The sequence below is a fragment of the Rhyacophila brunnea genome, unplaced genomic scaffold (genome assembly GCF_057557595.1).
Source record: "Rhyacophila brunnea isolate RB1 unplaced genomic scaffold, BYU_Rbru_1.0 scaffold_3, whole genome shotgun sequence".
Taxonomy (NCBI): domain Eukaryota; kingdom Metazoa; phylum Arthropoda; class Insecta; order Trichoptera; family Rhyacophilidae; genus Rhyacophila; species Rhyacophila brunnea.
The window spans coordinates 37300402-37322873 of record NW_028232965.1 but is presented as its reverse complement, the minus strand read 5'-3'; the positions used below and the strand labels follow the sequence as shown (position 1 = coordinate 37322873).

The window sequence follows — 22472 nt, the reverse complement described above, 5'->3', positions numbered from 1 at the left end:
ATTATTAATTATCCGGCTGAAAGAGTCTTCAATACCATCGTATTTTATATGAAAACATTTTTTTCGTTTTAAATAATCGATTTTTTTGTATGAATTCATATTATATATGCAAGGCTTCTCTGATAATATTATGTTAAATAGATAAAAATATTGTAATTAACTTTATAATCAAATTTTCAACATACCTACCTGTATTTTGTGTCTAATAGGTTTATATAAACAAGTAATTTTATACACAATATGTCAAAAACTAACCCGTTATATTTTTATTTCATAAAATATTTTCAAAATACACATGTCTAAATAGGTATCTAGGTAATATAATAAACTTTTTTTTGTTATTTGTAATTAACGCATTCGCTGCTGAGTACATAATGAGATTTTAATTGTCCCCTTTAAAATGCACGTTAATTAGATCGATCGGCCGCCTGGTCATTACGCGCCGTGTGCGTCTTCTGCGTCCAAAGTATTAACTGTAATTATGTGTGTTTTTTATTTAACAGTTTTATCTAAACAATAATGCTATGTTATTTTATATAGAACGATATGTAAAAACAAGACCATATTTCTTATTCCAATATTTAACCATTTGCTATTAACTGATTTGTGTTTAATTTTTCAAAATATTGTGTTTTTAAAAATAAAATACTTACTTCCATTTGCATTATTCTTTCTTACCCTGAATCCTGATAAAGTTTTTATTGCGGGAACTTTGTATAATGAAAATACGTTTATCATAAATTGGATGTAAGCTGAAGTGTTGATAAAAAAAATACCTACTCAGTGGGGCGTTTTTATGTCCGAGTATGGCACATTTGCAGCAAAGTGTACCTAATTTCAGAGAGATAAAACTTTGTCTCACAAAACGAGTAGGCACTGATATTTGTGTGCTACCTCTGGGAGGAGTCTAATCTCTTTGGTAAAATGCCATTTTCTTGTTCAAAATAGTAAATAATTATATATAAAATATTATTTGCAATAAAATGTATTCTCACATTGAATAAATATTTTTTTCCTAATTTGTCCATAAATAGAAGTGTATTTTCCATTCCGTTTTTTTTTAACAGTTATTATCGATTTTCTCAGAATGTACTCCGAGTCACATAGACCATATTCGATGTGCATCGACGATAATTATTTTATTTTATTTATTATTAATTTATATTTTATTATTATCTAGGAATGGCACTGACTGGTCCAATATTTAGTCTATGTGCCGATCGGCTGACCTTTTATCTATGACACTGATGACAGGTGACAGCTCACGTGGGGGCGTGGGTCACGTCGGAATCGGCAAAATTAAGGCAGATGACCTGTTGACCTAAAAGTATATTAGTCTATGGTTGACCTTATCTAATCATTACACAAACGTCAAATAATTGACAAGTTTAGCAATGAGCAACAGTTTATAAAAATATATGTGTGATTTAATAGTATAATGAAATCAATCAATATGCCGGATCAGAAGGATGCCATTGATCCTAGCGACTTCAAGAAACGTCAAACACGAGGATATTTGATTACTCTGATCGTGTTGTTTATAATTATTGCAGTAATCGGTAGGTAACACAATGATATAATTGTTTTTTCTACTCCCAATATCCGGCTTTTTTTTTCGAAATATTAACCGAATTATAGTAGAAATTATTAGTGTAATAAACTTTATGCATACCTACCGAGATAGTTGATATATTTATGTAGGAACTATTTTTACTGGCATATTGCATTTTTTCACCAATGTTAGATAATTTCTTATTCTACTAGAAATACATGATGCAAGAATTCTCTACTTGTATTTTTTTATCCATTTCAAAACAATATCGTATACAACGAAGATTGCTACTATCAACGTTACATAGCTTATGCCAACCGATGCATGTCAAAAATGAGTGGGATCTGCTGGTTATTTAATGAAGATATAGCTTAAGCTGCGTTGACACGATCCAAGTTGACTTGGACCGAGCGCACTCGTATGACACATCTTCATACTAATTATTCCTTTCCAAGCTAGCTTGGATGAGTAGGATGTGGTCTGAGTAGCTTGGATAGGAGTAATTAGTATGAAGATGTCCCGTACGAGTGCGCTTGGATGGCGCTCGGTCGAAGCGTACTTGGATCGTGGCAACGCGGCTTTAGAGAGGTGTTTGACAAACTGTGGGAAAAGCTTAACTAATCAACCATAAAGCTTTTTGTGGTTCATTATGTACGACAGTCTTTTTCAATCTTACTATTAAAGCACACTTGACCCTTTGGGTGCCTGCCAAACTCCCATGGTGCACTAAACATCAACACACTGATAATGAAACACGAGGCTTCCTATAAGCAATATAATTCTGTACTTGGTAATTGTGCCACAGAGGTGGTCACAAGCTTTTATAATTTTTTTTTTACGAAAACAGTTTATTCCATGTAGACAATTATAATAACTACCTTTCCCTGTCGGCGCATCGGCTTTTCGATCCAATAATCGTTATTTGTAAATTTGAAATTTTCATACATTTTGATACACCATTATCACAAAGTAAGATTATATGAGGTAATATTAGGTTGGGGTAGGTTAGGTTAGGCTAGGTTTGGTTTGGTCTAAAAAGAAAGTTGTAAAATCTCATGTCCACCTCTGCGGCACATTTACATTTTCGAGATTGTACTGGCATCGGTTGCAAACACCGTTTTGATTTTTTTTTAAACTCTTCGATTTATACACTCTTGGAAGATCATCCGTTTGAAGTGAGCCAGCGCCATCTTTACTTTAATAAAGCCTGAGCATATTTTTTTGCACAAGCAACGAGTGGTCCACTGTTCAGCTGTCAAAATCAGATCCCAGATTGCTTGACATATTGATTCGCCCTTTTTTCGTTTCAAATTGAATTATAAAAAATTCTCAAATCAAATATATTAATAAATTATAAATAATATACATTCCTGTTATTCATCATCTGTCAAAGTCAGACTAGTCCTTCACACAAAGACCGGTGGTAATATCGATTTCCAAAAAATATGTAGCCTTGATCTATGCATTACATTTGTGGAAGGTGTGTTAATGCTAGTGTATTATTTATCATGTAACTTATCTAAATTATAAATATACGTAGTGATCTATCTAAGTATGATGGATTTTAATCCACTTCTTTTGTGAACCTTTGTGTGTCTCTTTTGTGTGTATACTTGTAGCAGGTTTTGCTAGTAATATCTAAAAGCATCATAAAATCGCAGTTAATCTCTTTAAGTGTAATTTTCCCAAAAATGAGTCATGTACAGATTGTGTACCCAAATTATCATATCTGTCAGGCTATATTCACACTTTGAGTTTATTCATAACAGAGGCATAACAATAGGCATAAAAGTGTTCCTTATTGTACTTAAAGTAGTCTGACTCTCAGGTGCAGATTTATGTCATGGCAAATACAAAACTTGAAATGTTGCAATGTTTCCAAAATTAGGAGTCAATTGGAAACTACAATGCAAAGTTTACTGAATATATTTTACGATTATAGCATTAGTTTTATTTCCAAATTATGTGGAGTATGCACTTTATATTTTTGTTATTAATGGATTACCGTAAAACCCCCTAACTTCGCCCGGTTTTTTAACAGAAAGTCGTTTTGCCACCAAAATATCCACCAATATGAAGTCTTATAGATCTTATGTAATGCACAATGATAGTGTTTAATTTTATTTATATTGAAGTAATACCCTTTTCATACTAAATAATACAATAAATCACTATTTTTTATATAGACGAAGTTACGGCACGATTCCCCAACTTCGCCTAATGTGTTTTAGTAGGTGCAATAAAAATATTGTCTATGGATACTCACGAAATCTATTAAAAAATAGCCTTAAGCAAATTCAGGTCTTATGCTAGAGACAATTTGACATATTTTAAAGAAATATCTACGTTGGCGAAGATAGGAATCACTTCAATGACTGTTTCATACAACCTACCAATTTACGCTAGGGCTGCCAAAACCCAAAGCATTATAGTATCATTTTTATGTGTTGATTTACATAGTAAATTTTTAATAAAGGAAATATGAGAAAAATTGTTAACTGGTGATTCAAAGTGATGAATAGTTTTTAGTCTAAAAACAATAAAAATAAAAAAAAACACATTTATTTCAAGAAAATCGTTTTTTTGTGACAACCCTAAAGCCACGGGAAGTGTAGGAACAAGTAGTTCAAAAAACATAGCCTGACATTGCATACTCAAATAATTGATGTTTTATTATAAATATCGGAAATCGCACGTTACATTTGGCAAGCAGACTATATCACTATATTATATTAAAAATATGAAGAACCTAACTCTACAAGATTCGTAGAAATCAGCAAAAGTTCAGAGGTATTCCGAAAAAATCTCTTCAAACCGGACTCGAAAAAACGGCACTAACACAAACACGGCGAAAATAATGGCGGTTTGAAAATTGTGTGGTGACAGGACGAATATTATCTTTAAAATCGCCTCAGTGACTTAAAGTGGTGCAATAGTAAAAACATGAGTTTTTAGTGTTTAATTGATTTAGGTGAAGTTAGGGACACTTGGCGAAGTTAGGGGGTTTTACGGTACTTATTTAAACAATCTTATTTAGATATGTGGAGCTTAACATACCCCATTGAAGGAACAAGGGCTGATGATAACGGTAATGCTTAGTTTATAATCCTCTACTATTAATATGCTGTTCAGATATTATCATATTGCATCTATTATGAGACGCCCCCGATTATAAGATACTTTATTTTTAAATACTGTCAAAGGATTTCAGTTGGGTAGGCATGTCACCAGGAATAGAAACCAACCCACTACTCATCAATCTTATTTATCCGTACTGTTAAACGTTTACAAAAAGCATCATGAACTAATATTATACTAGGTAATGTTGTATTAACTAAAAGTAAATACAATAATAATTATGCAGTAGTTATTCTACATAGTTAATAATAATCATGACTGGTTTCGTCCACTTCAATCGAACATTGTCAATTTAAACAAAATATTACAGCTATTCATTTATAACAACACAATTTGAAAGTCAAAAATATTTTTGAAGATATGGACATTGCTTAAGGGGGGACATGCTCGTCGTAGGTCAAAATTGAGTTTTTATTGTATTTTCAAACCATGATCCTGGACACTCCTTAAACGTTGTAGATATTCTAATACTCCCTACTTCAATTATAGTTTGTCAATTTATGGCTACGGCCGTATGTTGTAGCTTAACCACTGGGGAATGACAAAAGAAATGGCGTATTTCAAAAAAACACTACCTTACTCTTAGGTCAATAATTATTATAAAGCAATCATTATTCATAAGATGTTTATCACACTTGAATGGTCAAAGACATAGCTTATAATAAGTATCTTTAGAATCATCTTTAAATATGTTAATCTTGCAGATTTTTTGAATAATAAAATGCCTAATTCTTGTCAAATTTGGGATCACAAAGATTATCAATATAATTTTTTATCATAAATATTTTACTAAAATTATCTCATCATAAATTATACTAATGGTTTTATAAATGCGATAACAAATTAATAAATGTAAAAAATCTTAACACCACTGCATATTCATGTACCGAAATATGACTATATTCTAAAACATTACAGCGAGAGGTTTAAAAGAATACTATTTTATGTAACAAAAATACTTTATGCAGTCATTAAATGTTTAAAATAAATATAAAGGATAATAAGGCTTCAAAATTTTATAAATAGATTATCTACAACGTTTAAGGAGTGTCCAGGATCAGGGTTTGAAAATACAATAAAAACTCAATTTTGACCTACGACGAGCATGTGGGCCGTTACATGAAATTCTCTGTTCAAAAATAATTAAATTAAATTTGCCTAGCTTTTTAGAAAACAGCCGCATAAACTACGTGGAGTAGTGTTTTATTATCAAGAATTGACAGTTAACACCATTAAAGAAAATAAAACTAATACTACAGGGATTGTTAGACTCAGTGCATATTTATAAGAAGGTTTGGTGCAGAATGGCTCAAAAATAATAGTTTATACTAAAAGATTTAAAAGGTACAATAAGATTTAAATAAAAAAAATTTTTTTTGGTTCAAATGTAAATCTTATTGAAATCAAATCATAAAACAAAGCTTTACCATAAACCTTAGAGCTGAAAGACTGGAAGTCACAAATTCAATATTTTGCAGTAGCGCTTTAACCAAAACAATCAGTCAAATGTCTCTACAAATGAATCTTTTCAGATATCCTCAATTATTTTGCTAAATTTGTGAATTGTCCATTCGAGGTTAGAATTTTTTTATTAATTCATAATTTCCCAATTGGGAAATTATGATATGTATAAGATAATATCATTTAAAATTATATTTTCTTAATAATAATAATTACAGGTATATTTTAAGCCATTACACATGATGCAAACATAAAAATAATAATACAAAATTAAAAAAATAACAACAAACTTGTGTAATATTGTATAAATTTGATGAATTTTGGTTGAATGAGGCTGTTAAAATCCGACATAAATAGTGCACACTAAAATTTGCCAGTCATAAGTATTTGTTTTCATTGGACTAAGACTACAATAGGCAGATAGTGATAGTAAGTTTTTAAAAAAATAGTTAAATCCTGCGTAAACCAAGCCAAATAATGTTTGATTATAGTTTATTTTTTAAACCTTAAACACACTAAAACACTCGACGAAACGGGTGACGGGCAAAAATACAGTACAAGTGTGACTTCAGTGTTGCTAATCTACTTTCGCTTTTGTGTGAAAATTCTTTAAAAAATCTATATGTAATAATAATTTCCTTACTCTCGATTCAAAGAAATACCACGTCCAATTTTTGATAACATCGTATAAATTATGCGGATAAAAATATTACTGGTAATAATAAAAATTAACATAGGTAGTTGAAAATTAAACAAGGAAATGTCCGAATAACGTGTATATTCAAGCGCTTTATTTTGGGCCACGTTGTTATATTAATAACAATTTTAAATTCAGCCAATGAGGGAGCTAGACTGCACAAATACATACCAAGCAAATTCTATCGGATAACAAATCGTCACTGTTCTGGCAGAAGACACTAATTCGAAAAAATGACATATTGAGTTAGTACTAAAATGTTCCTTATTTCAAACTTTACCGTCTGGAAACCTTCTTAATAAATAAACAGTCTTTATTTTAAAGTCATCCTTTTTACGATTACTTAATAAACTCACATGATAGACCATTATTTCAAACATTTCAACAACTTCAAAGTCAAATTACTCAAAACTAGTATTCTCCAGTTAGTGTGTTCTGCCAGAACAGAGACGAAATATTATGTTGGTGTTAGTGACCTTCTTAAATATTAAATTTACGTCTGCCACTGCAAAAATTTTGACAGCTATTATTACTATGTCATTGATTATAGTATGATGTACCCTGAATTCAGAGATTCCAAAATATGAAAAAGAACACGCGTTTTATAATTGATGCAATACGGTATCTTATAAAAATTGTAGAAGCCTATCATACACTCTGGGATGAAGGTTACAACGCTTGCCTCTTGATCAGAATATTTAACTCTTAACGGTTGGGACAAATTCAACTGTTGTTTTCTAAATCAATACATTGACTTAAATGCGATAGGTTGAGCAAATGTTTAACGACCAGACCTTGTAAAAAGTGATGTGGAGTGGTGATTTTTTGTACTCCGTATGCATTTGGTTCTAAGAGATTTTTATTTCATGAAAAAACCACATGAATAAAGTTAATGTCTTGTGATTGGCAACTGAAGGAATGCTACTTTACACTGCCATGGTTCGAAGAATGCACTTCCTATAACATTTTTTGTTTGTGGAACTCTAAATTCATCATGCTGTACACACACAAATGATCACATGGCTATGACTACTATCAGTACCTAGTATTGGAGAGGTCATTGTATATAATTAATTTTAATTATGTTCTTTTGTATTTTCAGGTGAAAATCTGTATATTTTCATAAATTCTGGTAAGTAAACCGTTGTCTTGCGTATTATTTTCTCATAATTAATTATGTTTCTTAAAATTTGTGTGTTATGGTAAATTTTTTTGTCCACCTCCGTATCATGTATATGTTCATTATGAAGAGTAAAGCTTGATCCGCGGCTTCCTATTTATACAATGACGGCCACATAGCAGTGCTGTATGGCAAACCTGGCAATTGACATGAATGTTGTAACAGTTCATATTTGAATTCATGATTTTAGTCATTATAATTCCTGTACTGTGAACTGTTACATTGTCATGGCCTGACTATTAATAGTGGACTTTGGATGTTTACATATGAAATAATATTGTTGAAGTATGGTTTAGCACCACTTTGTAAACAAACTTCATTAAATAAGACTTACTGGTGTATTTCATTGTTTTTTTTTTTTACTTGCATAATTAACCGTAAGCCATGTCTCAACATCATTGTATATAATAGAAAATTCTTATATCTTGTGTCTATTTAATATTTAATAATGAAATATTTTATTTTTCTTATTTCAGCATGGATTTGTCTCTCGATTTCAATTATAGAAGTAATGAGCAGGCTCATTGATTTTTGTTTTTATAATTCAAATTTGAAGAAGGACACCAGATACCTAAACATGCTTCAGTCACATTTATTAGATTTTAATGCAAGATCAAGGATAATCGTAGGGATCGCAGTGGCAATCTTAATTTGTTTCAAGGATTATGAATATTTTTTCACCGGACGAATTACCATATGCTTTTGTTTTGCATATCTTATAATCAAAGTTGTGAACTTAGTAAGTATATTTTTGTACGAATTTAATTCACAACCTTAATTTTTAAAATAGTAGCTTCCAAACAATGCAGATGTTTTGTTTCTATATTAATGGACACCAACAATTTCTTTATCTACCAATAACGTTCCAAATAGAAAATATAGACCCCTCAGTGTGGGATGTGATTTAAATACCATTTTTTACGAGAAGTTATTTAAGTTATATAATATACTTATGGTAGGTAACTTATTTTGCAACTTCAATTTCATATTAGGCTCCGTTTCCATACATGAAGGTTTTCTACAAAGGCTTTGTAATTTATTAATTTATGATGGCTGAGCGGTAACGTGTCTACTTATAATGTCGTCGGTCTTGGGGTAAAACACCGGGCTTGCAGAATTTATGTGTTGATTTTTCAATGTGTGACTAACATTCATTTCTCATAAAAATAATCTGTTTTATACAATTAAAAAAAATATATGTATACACATTTTTTTACACTACAACAGACCATGATACCCAATGACAGTAGTGTAATGAACCAGTAGTTTAGTTAGTAATAGAAGAGAAACAATAACAAACACCCAGGCTTTGCGAAAATCACATAGATATATTGTAACCTTACTGTGACTGAACCCAGAGCCCCCGGATGAATGGCCAGCGCCTTACGCACTGAACTACAAGGGCCGTTAATACAAACCTCTTTCTATGGAGGCCCATATGTTATGGATATGGGTATTTTATAATATTATGGCAGGGCTTCATTGTTATTAATGTTTTTATTGTTTTGAATACCACATGAGTTGTCTGGAAAATATAGCATAATCACAACAATATTGTGATTATGCTAATATTCAGCAAATCAGTTCAAATGACGCGTCATACAATTAACTCATTCGACGCGAATGACATGGCTGTCGTGTCCCCGTTAAGCTGCCGATCGATCCAATTAGCATGGTATTTAAATGCGGTAATTAAAAGGTATGCAGCGATTGTGTTAATTGTCTATATACCAGCCAAAAATCATTATTTAAACTCGAAAATACGGTAGAAGTTTTTGGAGTGACGACATGTAGCATTTATTACATGAACTGGTGCATCATACTTAATCGTCATTACAACAACTTAAAACAAAGATTTCAGCATAATATACTTTTCAGGAGAGGTGTTCAATTTACATGGCTGAAGGTGAATAATTTAAAAATCTTTTGTCCCATTATATCTCAAAAAAAATATGCCACCATGTTTGAGTCAATCCATTGATGAATGCTGAACTGGGCAGTGAAAGTCTAGAAATAAGCACCATTTTATAAATTCTATATTATTGCAGGAAGAATCTGAATATAGAAGAGGTGTGTGGCTTGAACGTTTCTCAGATGGACTGGATTACGGCACGTGTATGGCACACAGCTTTTTCCATGGATATCTTAAAATTATGCTGCCTCACAAAGGTGATGAAAACAAAGGTATACTAGAATTGATGGAACAATACGAAAGTGTACATGACATCACGATTCCTGTTAAAAAATTGTTCGTTTTGACACCTGCGAAGTTATACTGCCCACCTGACTTATCTAAAATGAAATTTGTCGGTGACGCTTATCTGGAAGCCTGTGCTGTAAGTACCAACATTTTGTTAATTTTTATCAGCCGTCAGGAGCGAAGAGTGGAGGTAGACTGTGGAGATCCGACCAAAATAGTGCGCACTTTGTCAGTCGTACGTCACTTATTCCAGACAAAGTGTGCACTATTTTCGTCGGGTCTCCACAGCCTACCTCCGCCCTTCGCCACTGTTGTCCGTCCTTTGAGTAGAGGTTAGCCCACTAGGGTTCTAATCATCTAATCGGTATGTCAATTCACATGTTTATCATCGGCCGAGATCAATGCACTGCTGGATGAAGGCCTCTTTTAGTGTCTTTCACTCTTATTAATCACACAAATGATATATAATGAAAATGATAAGTAGTCAATATAAGACTACTGCTGGTATCAATATCACTGTTATTTGGATGGCATCGTCAAGTTAGCACAGTGGTCGGCAAACCACGGCTCACGAGCCACATGTGGCTTTTTGGCCCCTTGGGTGTGGCTCTGCCACAAATGGCCACGTACGGGCTAAAACAGTGAAAGATATAACAGTCAAAATGTCTTCGAATATAGCCAACTAGCAAGTCGAAGATATTAAATTGGTTTCAGTTTTATCAATAGCAGTTATCGAGTCTTGTGACATAAATGATACAGCACAAGTTTCACGTTTTGTATGATTTATTTCATCTACAGGTCCTAAAGAAGAACTTGTAGGATTATTGCCACTCAAATATCAAACACGTGGAGAGGATATTGCAAATGCTGTAATTGAGTTTATAGAAAAACATCATATTCCACTCGATAAAATTGTGTCAATTTCGACAGACGGGGGGGGGGGGGGGGGGGGGGTGTTAAGTATGACCAGCATAAGAAAAGGGGTTGTTGCTATTTTGAAAGAAAAATAAATCACGAGATACTTGCTTACCATTGCACCATTCGTCAAGAAGAGCTTTGTGCGCAGACATTTGCAAAGTTATGGAGTTGGTGATTAAGATTATCAACTCTATTATAGATAAAGCTTATGGATAAAGAATTATGGAGCTCTAAATTTGAATCTCTGTGCTGATATGGACATGTTGGAGAAAAACAAATGTGAACATGTTTCACAGCACAAGTTTAGTAGTCTGCTTTGAAAGACCTGGAGAAGGAAGACATGATGATTTTTAATACCTGGGATAGTATTCCTGACTCATATGATCAGTTGAAAAAACTAGCGTTTGCTGTTCTTTCCCTTTCCGGTTCTACATATTCATGCATATCTTATGCATCCTTTCAAGCATGAACCTTATCAAGAGTAAATTGAGAAGTCTTTTTATTGATGAGAACCTGGAATCTTGCCTAAAATTAAAGACAACAACATACAAACCTGACTTATCGAAACTTTTCAAGGAGATGCAAGGCCATTGTTCACATTAAGTGTTTGTTGATCATTGTCATGATTTCATTTTATATATACCTTACCTTCAATTTAATTTTTATCAATAAATAAGATCATTATGTATTAAGAATGATATCACGTTAACAGTGTACCTATCTATATAGTAAGTTTAAGAAATTTGGCTCTCAAAAAAAATCTAAATCGTTGTACTGTTGATATTTGGCTCTGTTGACTAATGAGTTTGCCGACCACTGAGTTAGCACAATGGAGATGGCGATGTCAAATTGTCCCATTTCCTTCTTCGCTGCCATTACATCCGCCGAATTTGATGATTTGTCAATCCAGATAAAATTCGTGAAGTGCTGCTTAGGTACCTAACTCTGTATAAATACATTTCTTCTGCGGTTATCCAATCACCGAGCACGACTTATTGCTATTTTATCATCTTGGCGACCCCGATCACATCTCATATTATTATCTAACCACAGAAAAGATAATAAATAGAATTCCGATAGGCTATATACCAGGGATGGCAAACCTTTTTACGTACGCGTTCCAAAATTTCCCAAATAATATTTTTCGACTGTCTGACGTGCCAAGCAGTTTTTATGGTGAAAAGGGGTTTTTTTTAAGTTTTCTAAAAAAATAGTTTTTAAGAATTCTATTAAAAAGGTTTCAAAATTACAATTTATTGAGTTATATTGATATTCCATTTTTCACCGTATTTCTAGCCGAAGGCATATCTTTTATTCTTTGAATAGCAGGCAGTTAATATATTTGAATGATCCTAAAGCCGACCTATGCAATCGTATATTTACATTACCTAAACGTAATGATTATTCTTGAAAATGATTTGGCTGCAATTTTTTATACAATACAATTTTTCATTATTTATGCATGCATTTCGTCGTTTCCGTGTGCGCATCGATTGGTACCTAAACATAATATGAAAGACCGAAGAAAAACGCATCGCTATGTCGTCATTATTTTATAATTATATATAAGTAACTAGGTACTTAAGTAGGTATATATTTATTTGTAAAACTTTTTTATAGAAAATACATTTTTTAAATATTTCTTTTCTCTTTAAAATGAAACATTCGCGTGCCATAGGTTTGCCATCCCTGCTATATACCAATACAGTAAGTTTTGACACAGGTTTTTGAATGTGTTAGTGTCCTACGAAAATGAACCACGCATTATAGACGTGCAATAGTGTGTGTAATACACCAATATTAAATGAGCGTTAATGCATAAACCGAGAGCAGTTGTCAGTATTTGACGTATTCTTGATAACCATACCGGTGATCTTGACGTGCGTTAAATAGGTATACCGGGTCTAGGATGATTTGGCGACGGGACAGCTGGGCGCCACGCAATCTAAGGAAATTCGAAAATAAATAGACTTTTAAATTATATATTTAATATCATTATTTATATTTAAATTATTATATTACTATTTAATACTTGGTAAGAATTTAAATATGCACATGTAAATAATGATTTTGAAGTTCCAACGAGAAGAGAGTTCTTTTATTTTTATATAAAGCCACGGGCATAATAATTAATTAAAAACATCATGTTAAGAGTGAAATGAATTAAAACTACTGAGTAGTAGATACAAACTGACAAACGAATGTCTATTTATTTTATTCGACAGTGCGGTGCCCAATTGTCTTAGCGCCTAGTTGTCTTATTCCCAATATGCCATATGCATAACATGCACCTATCTATGCCACAATGTGGCTAATCTACTAATCTTAATTTTTGGTTTTAATTAATTTAATAATATAAATATATATAGTATATATCGATACCCCCCAGTTCAATAGGGGAACAACTCATAAAACCTTGTTCCAAGATAATGGCGTTTGAATTTTTTGCAGTAACTCATTTTAATTTTAAAGCCTTGATTTCGATGAAAGTGTATGTTTTTTTATATTTAATTTAGTGGAATTCATCAATGCACAATGAAATTGGACATTTTAATAAAGAATTAACCAATAAATTTGATTATATAACGGAATTACTGATTAATCTCAGAAAGAGTTATTCGATTTTATGACATATTAAAGAAATCTTTGATTATTTTTTTTGCTGAATTATAAAGAGAAAATTATTCTACATCGAATGGCATTCTTAACTCAAACCCTTTAAATTTTGAGTTGTTCCCCTATTGAACTGTGGTATCGATATATATAATATATAAAAATATTTGGGTAATTTTTTAATCTTAATTCTTTACATTAGAAGTTCATGTTTCATATAAACACATTGGTTACTAATTTCACATTTTTTTTCTTTCTTTTTTTTCACATTTAAATATTATTTATTAGAGTATTGGAATCTTTGCTCCATAGTTGGCATAATACAATAATTTTTTTCTTGCACTAATAAATGCATTTTATAGAATGGTTTTATTTATTTATAACATAGAAACATTTGGGCCGACGTTGGTCGCCAGTTATAGTATGCTATAGTATTTATAAAATAGAAACACAGAGATTTAATCAATAATACCAGAGAATACTTCAAACGGTACACGAAAACAGCTTAACAAGATAAGATGGCTCGCTCGACCAATAATAACTAAATGAACTTGCCAAAGAACTAGTTCAGTTCAGATAGTTATCACATTTGACAACTAGAAACCACACTTATGACTAGAAATGAATCTCGATGGTGTTAGGGTGCTTAGTTTCAAAATAGAGGACCTGTATGATCAAAAGGGTCAGAGCTAATCAGACTAAGCTGACTGGCTGTAAGATTTTGAGAGATAAAAATTACGGAGTTAACATAGAGTTAAATCCTAATCAGTCTACATAGCGCTTGTAGCGACAATTGGCTGTGCCATCTATGGGTCTCTTTTCGAAGTCACACAGCTATAATTTAATATATTATATATGTATTGAATTTATTGTTTTTTATAGACATTGAGTCCAATCCAGAGAGATGTAGGCGGTGTGAAGAACAGAGTTTTCAAAAATTCGGTCTATAAAATTTGCAAGAAGGATTTATCTCCCCCAGTCTATATTGTGGTAGAAGGTGCGTCACCGCTCCTAACAATGTGGAATACCTTCAAGCATACATCAAAATTTCAAAGTAAGTTTTCAAAAAATATGTATTTGAATGGACACAATAGAATAAAATAGACCAGTTTAACGTGAAGCGTGGCCGTTTCGAGAACTACAATACTGACAATCCTTTCATAATATATCGCAGCGCCACGACAGCGGCCATGACACTTCAACTTATAATTTTCGCACTCTAGGTAGCACGTAATTCCAAAGCTTCAATCCAGTTTTTTCGGTTTTGAATCTAAACTTTAGATGCACATAATCAACTTATGATATCCATCTAACCTGATCAGATTCTGGCTGTAGAAAACAATGAAATATACTTACATATATTAAAAATTTATCATTGTACTACTTTAAAACATGTTCCTGTTAGTATACAACAGTGGCGAAGGGTGGGGGTAGGCTGTTAAGATTCGACATAAATAGTGCACACTCAATGACATTATTAATGGACAACGCACTCAATACCGTAGCTAGCAATTAAATTCACGCACAGCGACATTCGCACATGTATAGTGATACCGAGAAGAATGGGTGGAGAACTCACATGTATGCTGGCAGCATTCTTCACGAGTATCACCTTGATTGAGGGTTGTGTGGACATCAGGACATATAATTCAAGATAAAACACGTCTTTGATTTGACAATTTCCCTGCGCAGGGACGTTTAATTACATTAACTTTTCAGACATTGGTTGGATTACATCATTAATTACACTTGCACAGGAGTCTTAGATTTAGCTATCGCACAGTCATTATATGGGAACACGTGTTTAAACACATTAGCCGTATCGGCGCGAAAGTGTTTTATCGAGGACGCGACACATGGTTTTTAGGTGGTTATAGGGATTACTATCGGGCCGCTTACACAAAAGGAATTCACTGATTTATAATAATGAAACGAGCGCGACTTTACAGTTTACATCGTAAAGACCCCGGGCCGCACCGAAGGTGCAACCCCGGATGTCCGCTTCCACTTTGGCGGGAGAATGAATACTGTCCATGCTCTTATCTGCAACGACCCTCTCGGTGGTGAGACAGCGGGGAGGGGTATGAAGGGAATCTTTCGGTCAAGTCAAAACCTAACGGTGATCTTTTCTGTCGGCAGGTACAATTTTGTTCGCCCGTCGAGGGTGTTATTGTTTACTTAGCTTTGTCAGAGATTCTAAACATTCGTCAGGGGCAATGGTGTTTTTGATTAAATCGCTGATCTGGAATTTGAAACTGTCGGGCACCAGGGCCTTCCTTTTTCTTTTGGTGACAATAGGTAGACGTCACGCAATTTCCATTATGCGATATCACGCATCGCGAATTTATAGCAATATCACCTTTATTGTAATGGCGTTAGAATAGTGTTTCTAGTGTCAATGTTCATTTGAGCGAACCCGTACGAACCGAACCGTTCGGCAGACCCGACTAAAAGCATCGGGAATTTATAGCAATATCACCTTTATTGTAATGGCGTTAGAACAGATTATGCCATTCGGCAGACCCGACAAAAAAGTTAGTGTCATTTTTATTCCCAGATGATTCGTCCATATTAATGTCATTGTGCACACTAAACTTTGCCAGTCATGTGTTTTTCTTTTTATTGAACTAAGGCTACAATTTACAGATGTTGGTTAGTTTTTAAAAATCAATTAAACCCTGATTAAACCCAATCATAATAGTTTTGGTATGCTATGGGTGATTTGACAAAATAGTACAGACTTTTTCATTCATACTTTTTTCTTTTCATTGAATTAAGAATATATTATATTATTACATATGATGTTGGTTGGTTTTTTAAAATTAATTAAACCCTGCCGCCCAAACCAAACCATAATAGATAACATATATTATTCTATTTATAAAACATCCAGAACAATGTATGATTTAATGGAATAATTTTGGATATTTTATAGACAGATGAGTATTTTTTTCCTATTATCTAACATGGCTTGGTTCTCGCAGGATTTAACTGAATTTCAAAAACTAACCAACACCATCTGTAAATTGTAGTCTTAGTTCAATGAAAATAAATATGTATGACTGATAAAGTTTAGTGTGCACTGTTTATGTAGAATCTTAACAGCCTACCTCCACCCATCGCCACTAGTACATATACAGAAATAGTAAATATAAAGTAGGTATGTACTGTAAACTAATAACTTCAGGTCAAAAACAGCAGGCAATCGGGTGAGATTTCTCAGAGATATCTTGATGTAAATTGAAATTCTCAATTTATCACGTCATGGTCACAATTTTCTTTTTTTATTATTTAAAACAAGGAAGTTATGCTGGGTGTACAATCTCAAAGATGGTTACATAATATGTATGTACATCGCTATGGTAGCAGGGGCTATCGTTGCCCGGTAGCAAATATTACTAGATTGCATTTGTTTTAACATGAATTTAAATTTTGGGGAGATTAGATAAATGGTGTGTTCATCCACAGTCCTTTCTTGACTGTTAAAAAAATCCTTCAGGTTGCAATCTTGCAACTGGGCGTCTAGCAACGCCTCTATTGGTATTCTTTTTGAATTTTTCCATAAAATGTGGGAATTTGGAAATAAATAGAATTAAACTTGGTTTGTTAGGTCTAACAATTATTTAGACCGTAATGATGCATCAGAATATCGCAGTGGTAACAGTACCTACCCAATTAAACATAACATAAGAGGGAGTGTAATGCTACTCGGGGTATGCGGCAATGGTAACAAATTATGGTAGAAAATAGATTTTTAATATAAATAGAAACATTTAAAAATTAATCACTCGGAGCTGAACCGAAAACCGAAAAAACCGTTATTTTTTTGGAACGAACACTGAAATCGAAAAAATAACAGTTCGAAGTACTGGTATTATTAAATTTTATTTATAATGTAACTTACCTATTTTAGGAACCTACGAAGCGCACAAGGGTGATATTGTGCGTAAGTTTTATTGCACTTTAAAAGATATGATTGCAGAACATGAGGAGTGTAAAGATCTCTGTGAGCTAGTCTATTACGATGGTAAGTATATCTTGTTAAATAATATTATTACTATAAATACCTAAATACACATGAGTGTATGAGTGCTCGCTCATTAAGGCAATGTCTTTACCTACCAGAGGCACATAGCGGAAAATACGAAGCTTGCAATTTGAGACATTTTTTTGATAATTTACAATTTTAACTGTATTAATTAATAAATATGTATCTAAAAGCATTCGAAAGAAAAATAATTTTTATTTTAAAAAATGTTATAAAATGTGAATTTGTCACAGGACCCCATCTTATTATTACTTACATAAATTTTATAGTCATATAATATGTAATTAAAATTTAGTTTATTAAGTTTTCTATTGGGACCATACCTAATTTTATTTTATATTTCACAAATTATTTTTTTTAACTGTACTTGTACCATGTCCATTTCTTCAGCTATTCTAGAAACATTCTGTTTTCACTTTAAAAAAAAATTAAAACTTCAATTGTTTTCCATATTTCTTGCCTAGTGTCGTCTTTAATTCACTCTCCACTCTAAACATATCGACACCCCCTATGAACAAGGTTGGAACTGCAAAATGGTGCTTTTCAATAGTATGATTTTAATAACACCGCAAAACTTATTTTTAATGCTGGAATCGTAATTTTTTAGTTGAATGATATACAGTCGAACTTGGTTATTACGATCACGGAAATAGTGAGATCTCGGATGTAATGAGGAAACATTCGTTGACATTTTAGTTTATGATTTTCTCCATATAAATATTCACTTTTATAACGAGCTACTTTTCGGTTATACCGAGAAAAACTGTCAATGTGTCGATCGTTTAAAAACAACATTTTCGACCCTAAGCAATAAAATCTGACCGGGCAGTTAACTAGACAGATGCCGCCGGGATCGGATTACGTTTATGACACCAGTTAAGTGTCTCAGTATCTAATTGGTGTTTTCGCCGACAACATTGAAAAAGTATCCACGCATATGGTTGAAATTGCATGTAAAAAATCCAAGCTTTGTGAAGTCAGTAGGTACCTACCAACGCCTGCGGCTCAGCACTTTATTACTATAAACAACTTCTTTTGTAGTTTATGAATGCGATGCTTGTTTCAGGGATTTTTATGATGGTTTTCAGATTTTTTATGTTCTATGCTTAAATAGAACGTAGCGCGAAAAATGTTTTATAACAATATAACGAGTAATGCTTATAACGAGCAAATTCAGTCGGTCCCATCTTCCTCGTAAAACCAACTTCGACTGTATTATATTGATTGAATTTTTGTTTTTTTTCTTTATTATCATCGTTGTATTAACTTAAAAATAATTATTTGATAGAAGGCAATCAAGTCAAAAGAGCCAAAAACCCAGTTCCGACCTTTTATGTAGGAGGTACATATCTATACGTACTGCTTTTTCCAAAATTTCACTTTATGGGATGCTAACTCCTAATAAACTACCATCATGTGACCGTGGATCTCTGTCGGCTATTTCCTTTCCTTGGTAAGACATGTTATCACTGAATGGTGTTACGCCGAATGTGCGAAATTGACTACTACATGAAATGGGCAAAATTTTGGCTAATTCACGTAATAGTCAAGCCTGTTGCCTTATTCATGAATTAGGTAAATTATCTGCCGAGTACGTGAATTCGCCAGGGTATGGAATTCTTAAACTGTCAACATGACAGTAGAAAAAGTAAATTTAATACGGATGGTTTTATTAGTTATAATTGGACATAATATTATTATTAGGTTAGGTTAGGTTTTGTAATTCTGAATTCAACTGAATGTCCATTTTGAGGTTAGCTAACAAGTGTCAACAAACCATCACAAACATACAATCGAGCATTGCACGATTGATACCCAAGCACGAATCAAATCGTGAAAATACCTTTTAATAAAATTCTTCCTTTATCATATTATAGTTCTAGATTTTTTTTGCGCATAGTAAATGGATATGAACGTCATTGTAGTTATTGATTGGTATATTTTTATATTATAATCAATGACATTTGACACATTTGGTTAGTTTGATTAGTTGAAAAAACACCACCGGAGCGCGACCATCTATTTTGACCATAGATAATATACGTAATTTTTGACCAATGCATGAGCATTTGACACATTTAGTTTAGTTGCAAAAAACACCACTGTAGCGCTACTATCTAATTTGTCCAATGCATGAACTAGGCAGAAAAATTACTGCCGAATTCACGCACTTGGCAGATATTTTGTCTAATTCATGAATAAGGCAATGGGCTTGCATTTTTCATGATTTAGGCAAAATTTTGCCCATTTCATGTAATAGTCAATTTCGCACATTCGGTGTAACAAATGGTACTACAACAAATCGACCCATTTATCCTGCTTGTCGTGTCACTTTGAATGTTGGAATGGCACTGAGCTGAATCAGTATATGCATTACCTCAAGACAAGTCTAATGTATGTTTTAATGTAAGTTTAATGTACGCATTATTTTTTTTCTTAACGAGGTAGATAGTATAATGAATGCCCTACGTATTCTACCAATTCTTGACAGTAATGATTGTATGTTTTATTGAATTCCAGATTCTGAAGAAGAAGTTGATATTGCAAGCCTTCTGCTACGGAAAATATGCGAATCAACGACTGGATTAAATTAAGTTGATAACAGAAATGTATAAAAGGCGGTAGTGAAGAGTGGAGGTAGGCTGTGAAGATTCGACATAAATAGTGCAGCACACTAAACTTTGTCAGTCATACTTGTTTGTTTTCATTGAACTAAGAATACAAATTGCCGATGGTGTTGATCAGTTTTTATAATTCAATTAAACCCTGCCTTAACCACAATAAATAAAACATATTTTTCTATATTTTTTTAGGTAGAATTTAAGTGAATTTTAAAAACTAACCAATACTATCTGTAATTTCTATTCACAGGCGGCTCTCGTGGTGCAGTGGGTAAGGCGCTGGCCTTCCACCCGAGAGTTCTGGGTTCGATTCCCGGTCATGACAAAAAAACATTAATGTGTTTTTCTCAAAGCCTGGGTGTTTGTGATTGTTCAAAATTACTAACAACCACCTTGTACGAAAAAGCAAGGACATGGTTATTAATAATTCTAAAAAAAAAAAAAATTCTATTCACAGTTTAATGAAAAGAAATCGGTATGTCAAAGTTTAGCGTGGGCTGTTAATCCTTATAGCGCGAACGCCACAGATTTTCATAGCTTACCTCCATCCGTCGCCACTGATAGGGGGGGGGGGGGAGATCCCATGTATGTGATTATGTTGATATAATGCTACGTGGGTGTGTGCATGTCCATGAGTCTGAAGATGCCGAAAGGTGAAACCCATAACAGTAACTTGAAACAATAAAATTTAGATTTTATTTGAAATTGAAAGAAATGACAAAATTATTATTGTTTTTTTTAAATATGTTTATATATATTATATAAAATTTTCTATTTTTGTTAAATTCCATGACAGATTTCTACCTATGACTATCATGTTACTATAAACAGTTAATTTTTTTTTCAACTATCATGTCTTCCCAACAAGAAACTTAATATGTAACAGTAATGGAGATGTACATATCAGTGTTGTGCACATACAATGATCAATAAATTTTATATGTTGATATGTATTACATGTAGCCATTGATATACTACTGGATGAATCATATGCTTCTTAAAATGACGCCCGATTTTCAGCGACTCTGCCGGTGTTAAAACTTACTGTTTTAATATCAGCGGACTTAACTCGATATAAATTCACTTAATATTTGTCTCGAAAACGACCTGGCAATAATTATGAGTAAGCCCGATCTAGCTTGCATCTTACTCTAACTAATAGTCAGCGCATGACGACTTGCTCTGTCCGCTCAGACATGAATTTTTGGTAGCTTGCAAGCTTTGGGTTGCAGACACCCTTAGGGTCACTATTCCAAGAACGCAAATTTAGTTTTACAGCCAGGGCAATACGGGTGAAATTCGGGAATCCATGTTAACGGTCTTAACGCATTATACCTACAAGGAAATATTATAAGACGATATTCGTAATATCTTCTTTTGTTGTACATTTTTAAAATGACACTTGTATGGGAACTCCTCATTTAGTAGTATATCAATGCATGTAGCTAACTGATATATTGTTGTGCATTATGTTAGTGTTTATAATACACACTCAGTGATGTCCAACCTATAGCTTCTACTATTCTCAAAGTAGCATGCGAATGCAGTTAATTGTTGATGAAGATTGTTATCTATTTGGCTCTAGCCAAATTTCTAAATATTATGATTATACTCATTTCGGTTTTCTATTACTAGATTGGATATCACTGATATAGATTATTTCATCTATCATTAGAGTCAGATCATATTCTCTAAACTCTTGAGGTTTTTTAATATTAAGGAATTGTATTTAATTATTTTTACAAGGCCTATGATAAAATAGTGTCAGCCATAAATTTTTAGTGCTAGTTGAAATGCAAGATGAGACATACGCCCACAGTGGCCGCGCGGCTTAAGCGTTCGACTATAATGCCGCGGGTCCCAGGTTCGAATCCCGGGTCTGGCAAGTACACATATTGTTTATCAATTTGTGTGTGTCAGGGTATGGACCTAATAGGTTGAGCAAGTGGCTGACATCCATTTCTCGTAAAAAACAAAATCTGTCAATACAAACCTCTACTCTGTGGAGGCCCATATGATCCTATTAGGATCGGACATGGTCGAA

At 33.0% G+C, this 22472-nt stretch overlaps 1 protein-coding gene across 2 annotated transcripts; it reads left to right on the top strand.

Annotated features, from left to right (window-relative positions):
- Nucleotides 1-1259: 1259 nt before the first annotated feature.
- Nucleotides 1260-21077, top strand: Sting (transmembrane protein sting). Of its 2 annotated transcripts, XM_085953088.1 has the most exons (8): nucleotides 1260-1559; nucleotides 4590-4640; nucleotides 7951-7980; nucleotides 8505-8767; nucleotides 10077-10364; nucleotides 14642-14813; nucleotides 17673-17786; nucleotides 20328-21076. In XM_085953088.1, exons 1-8 carry the CDS (start codon nucleotides 1439-1441, stop codon nucleotides 20399-20401), a joined length of 1113 nt encoding a protein of 370 aa, XP_085809214.1. In that variant the 5' UTR covers nucleotides 1260-1438; the 3' UTR covers nucleotides 20402-21076. The 2 variants fall into 2 exon arrangements, with proteins under 2 accessions (XP_085809214.1, XP_085809215.1); XM_085953089.1 differs by lacking the exon at nucleotides 4590-4640 and having other exon boundaries at nucleotides 20328-21077.
- Nucleotides 21078-22472: the final 1395 nt, after the last annotated feature.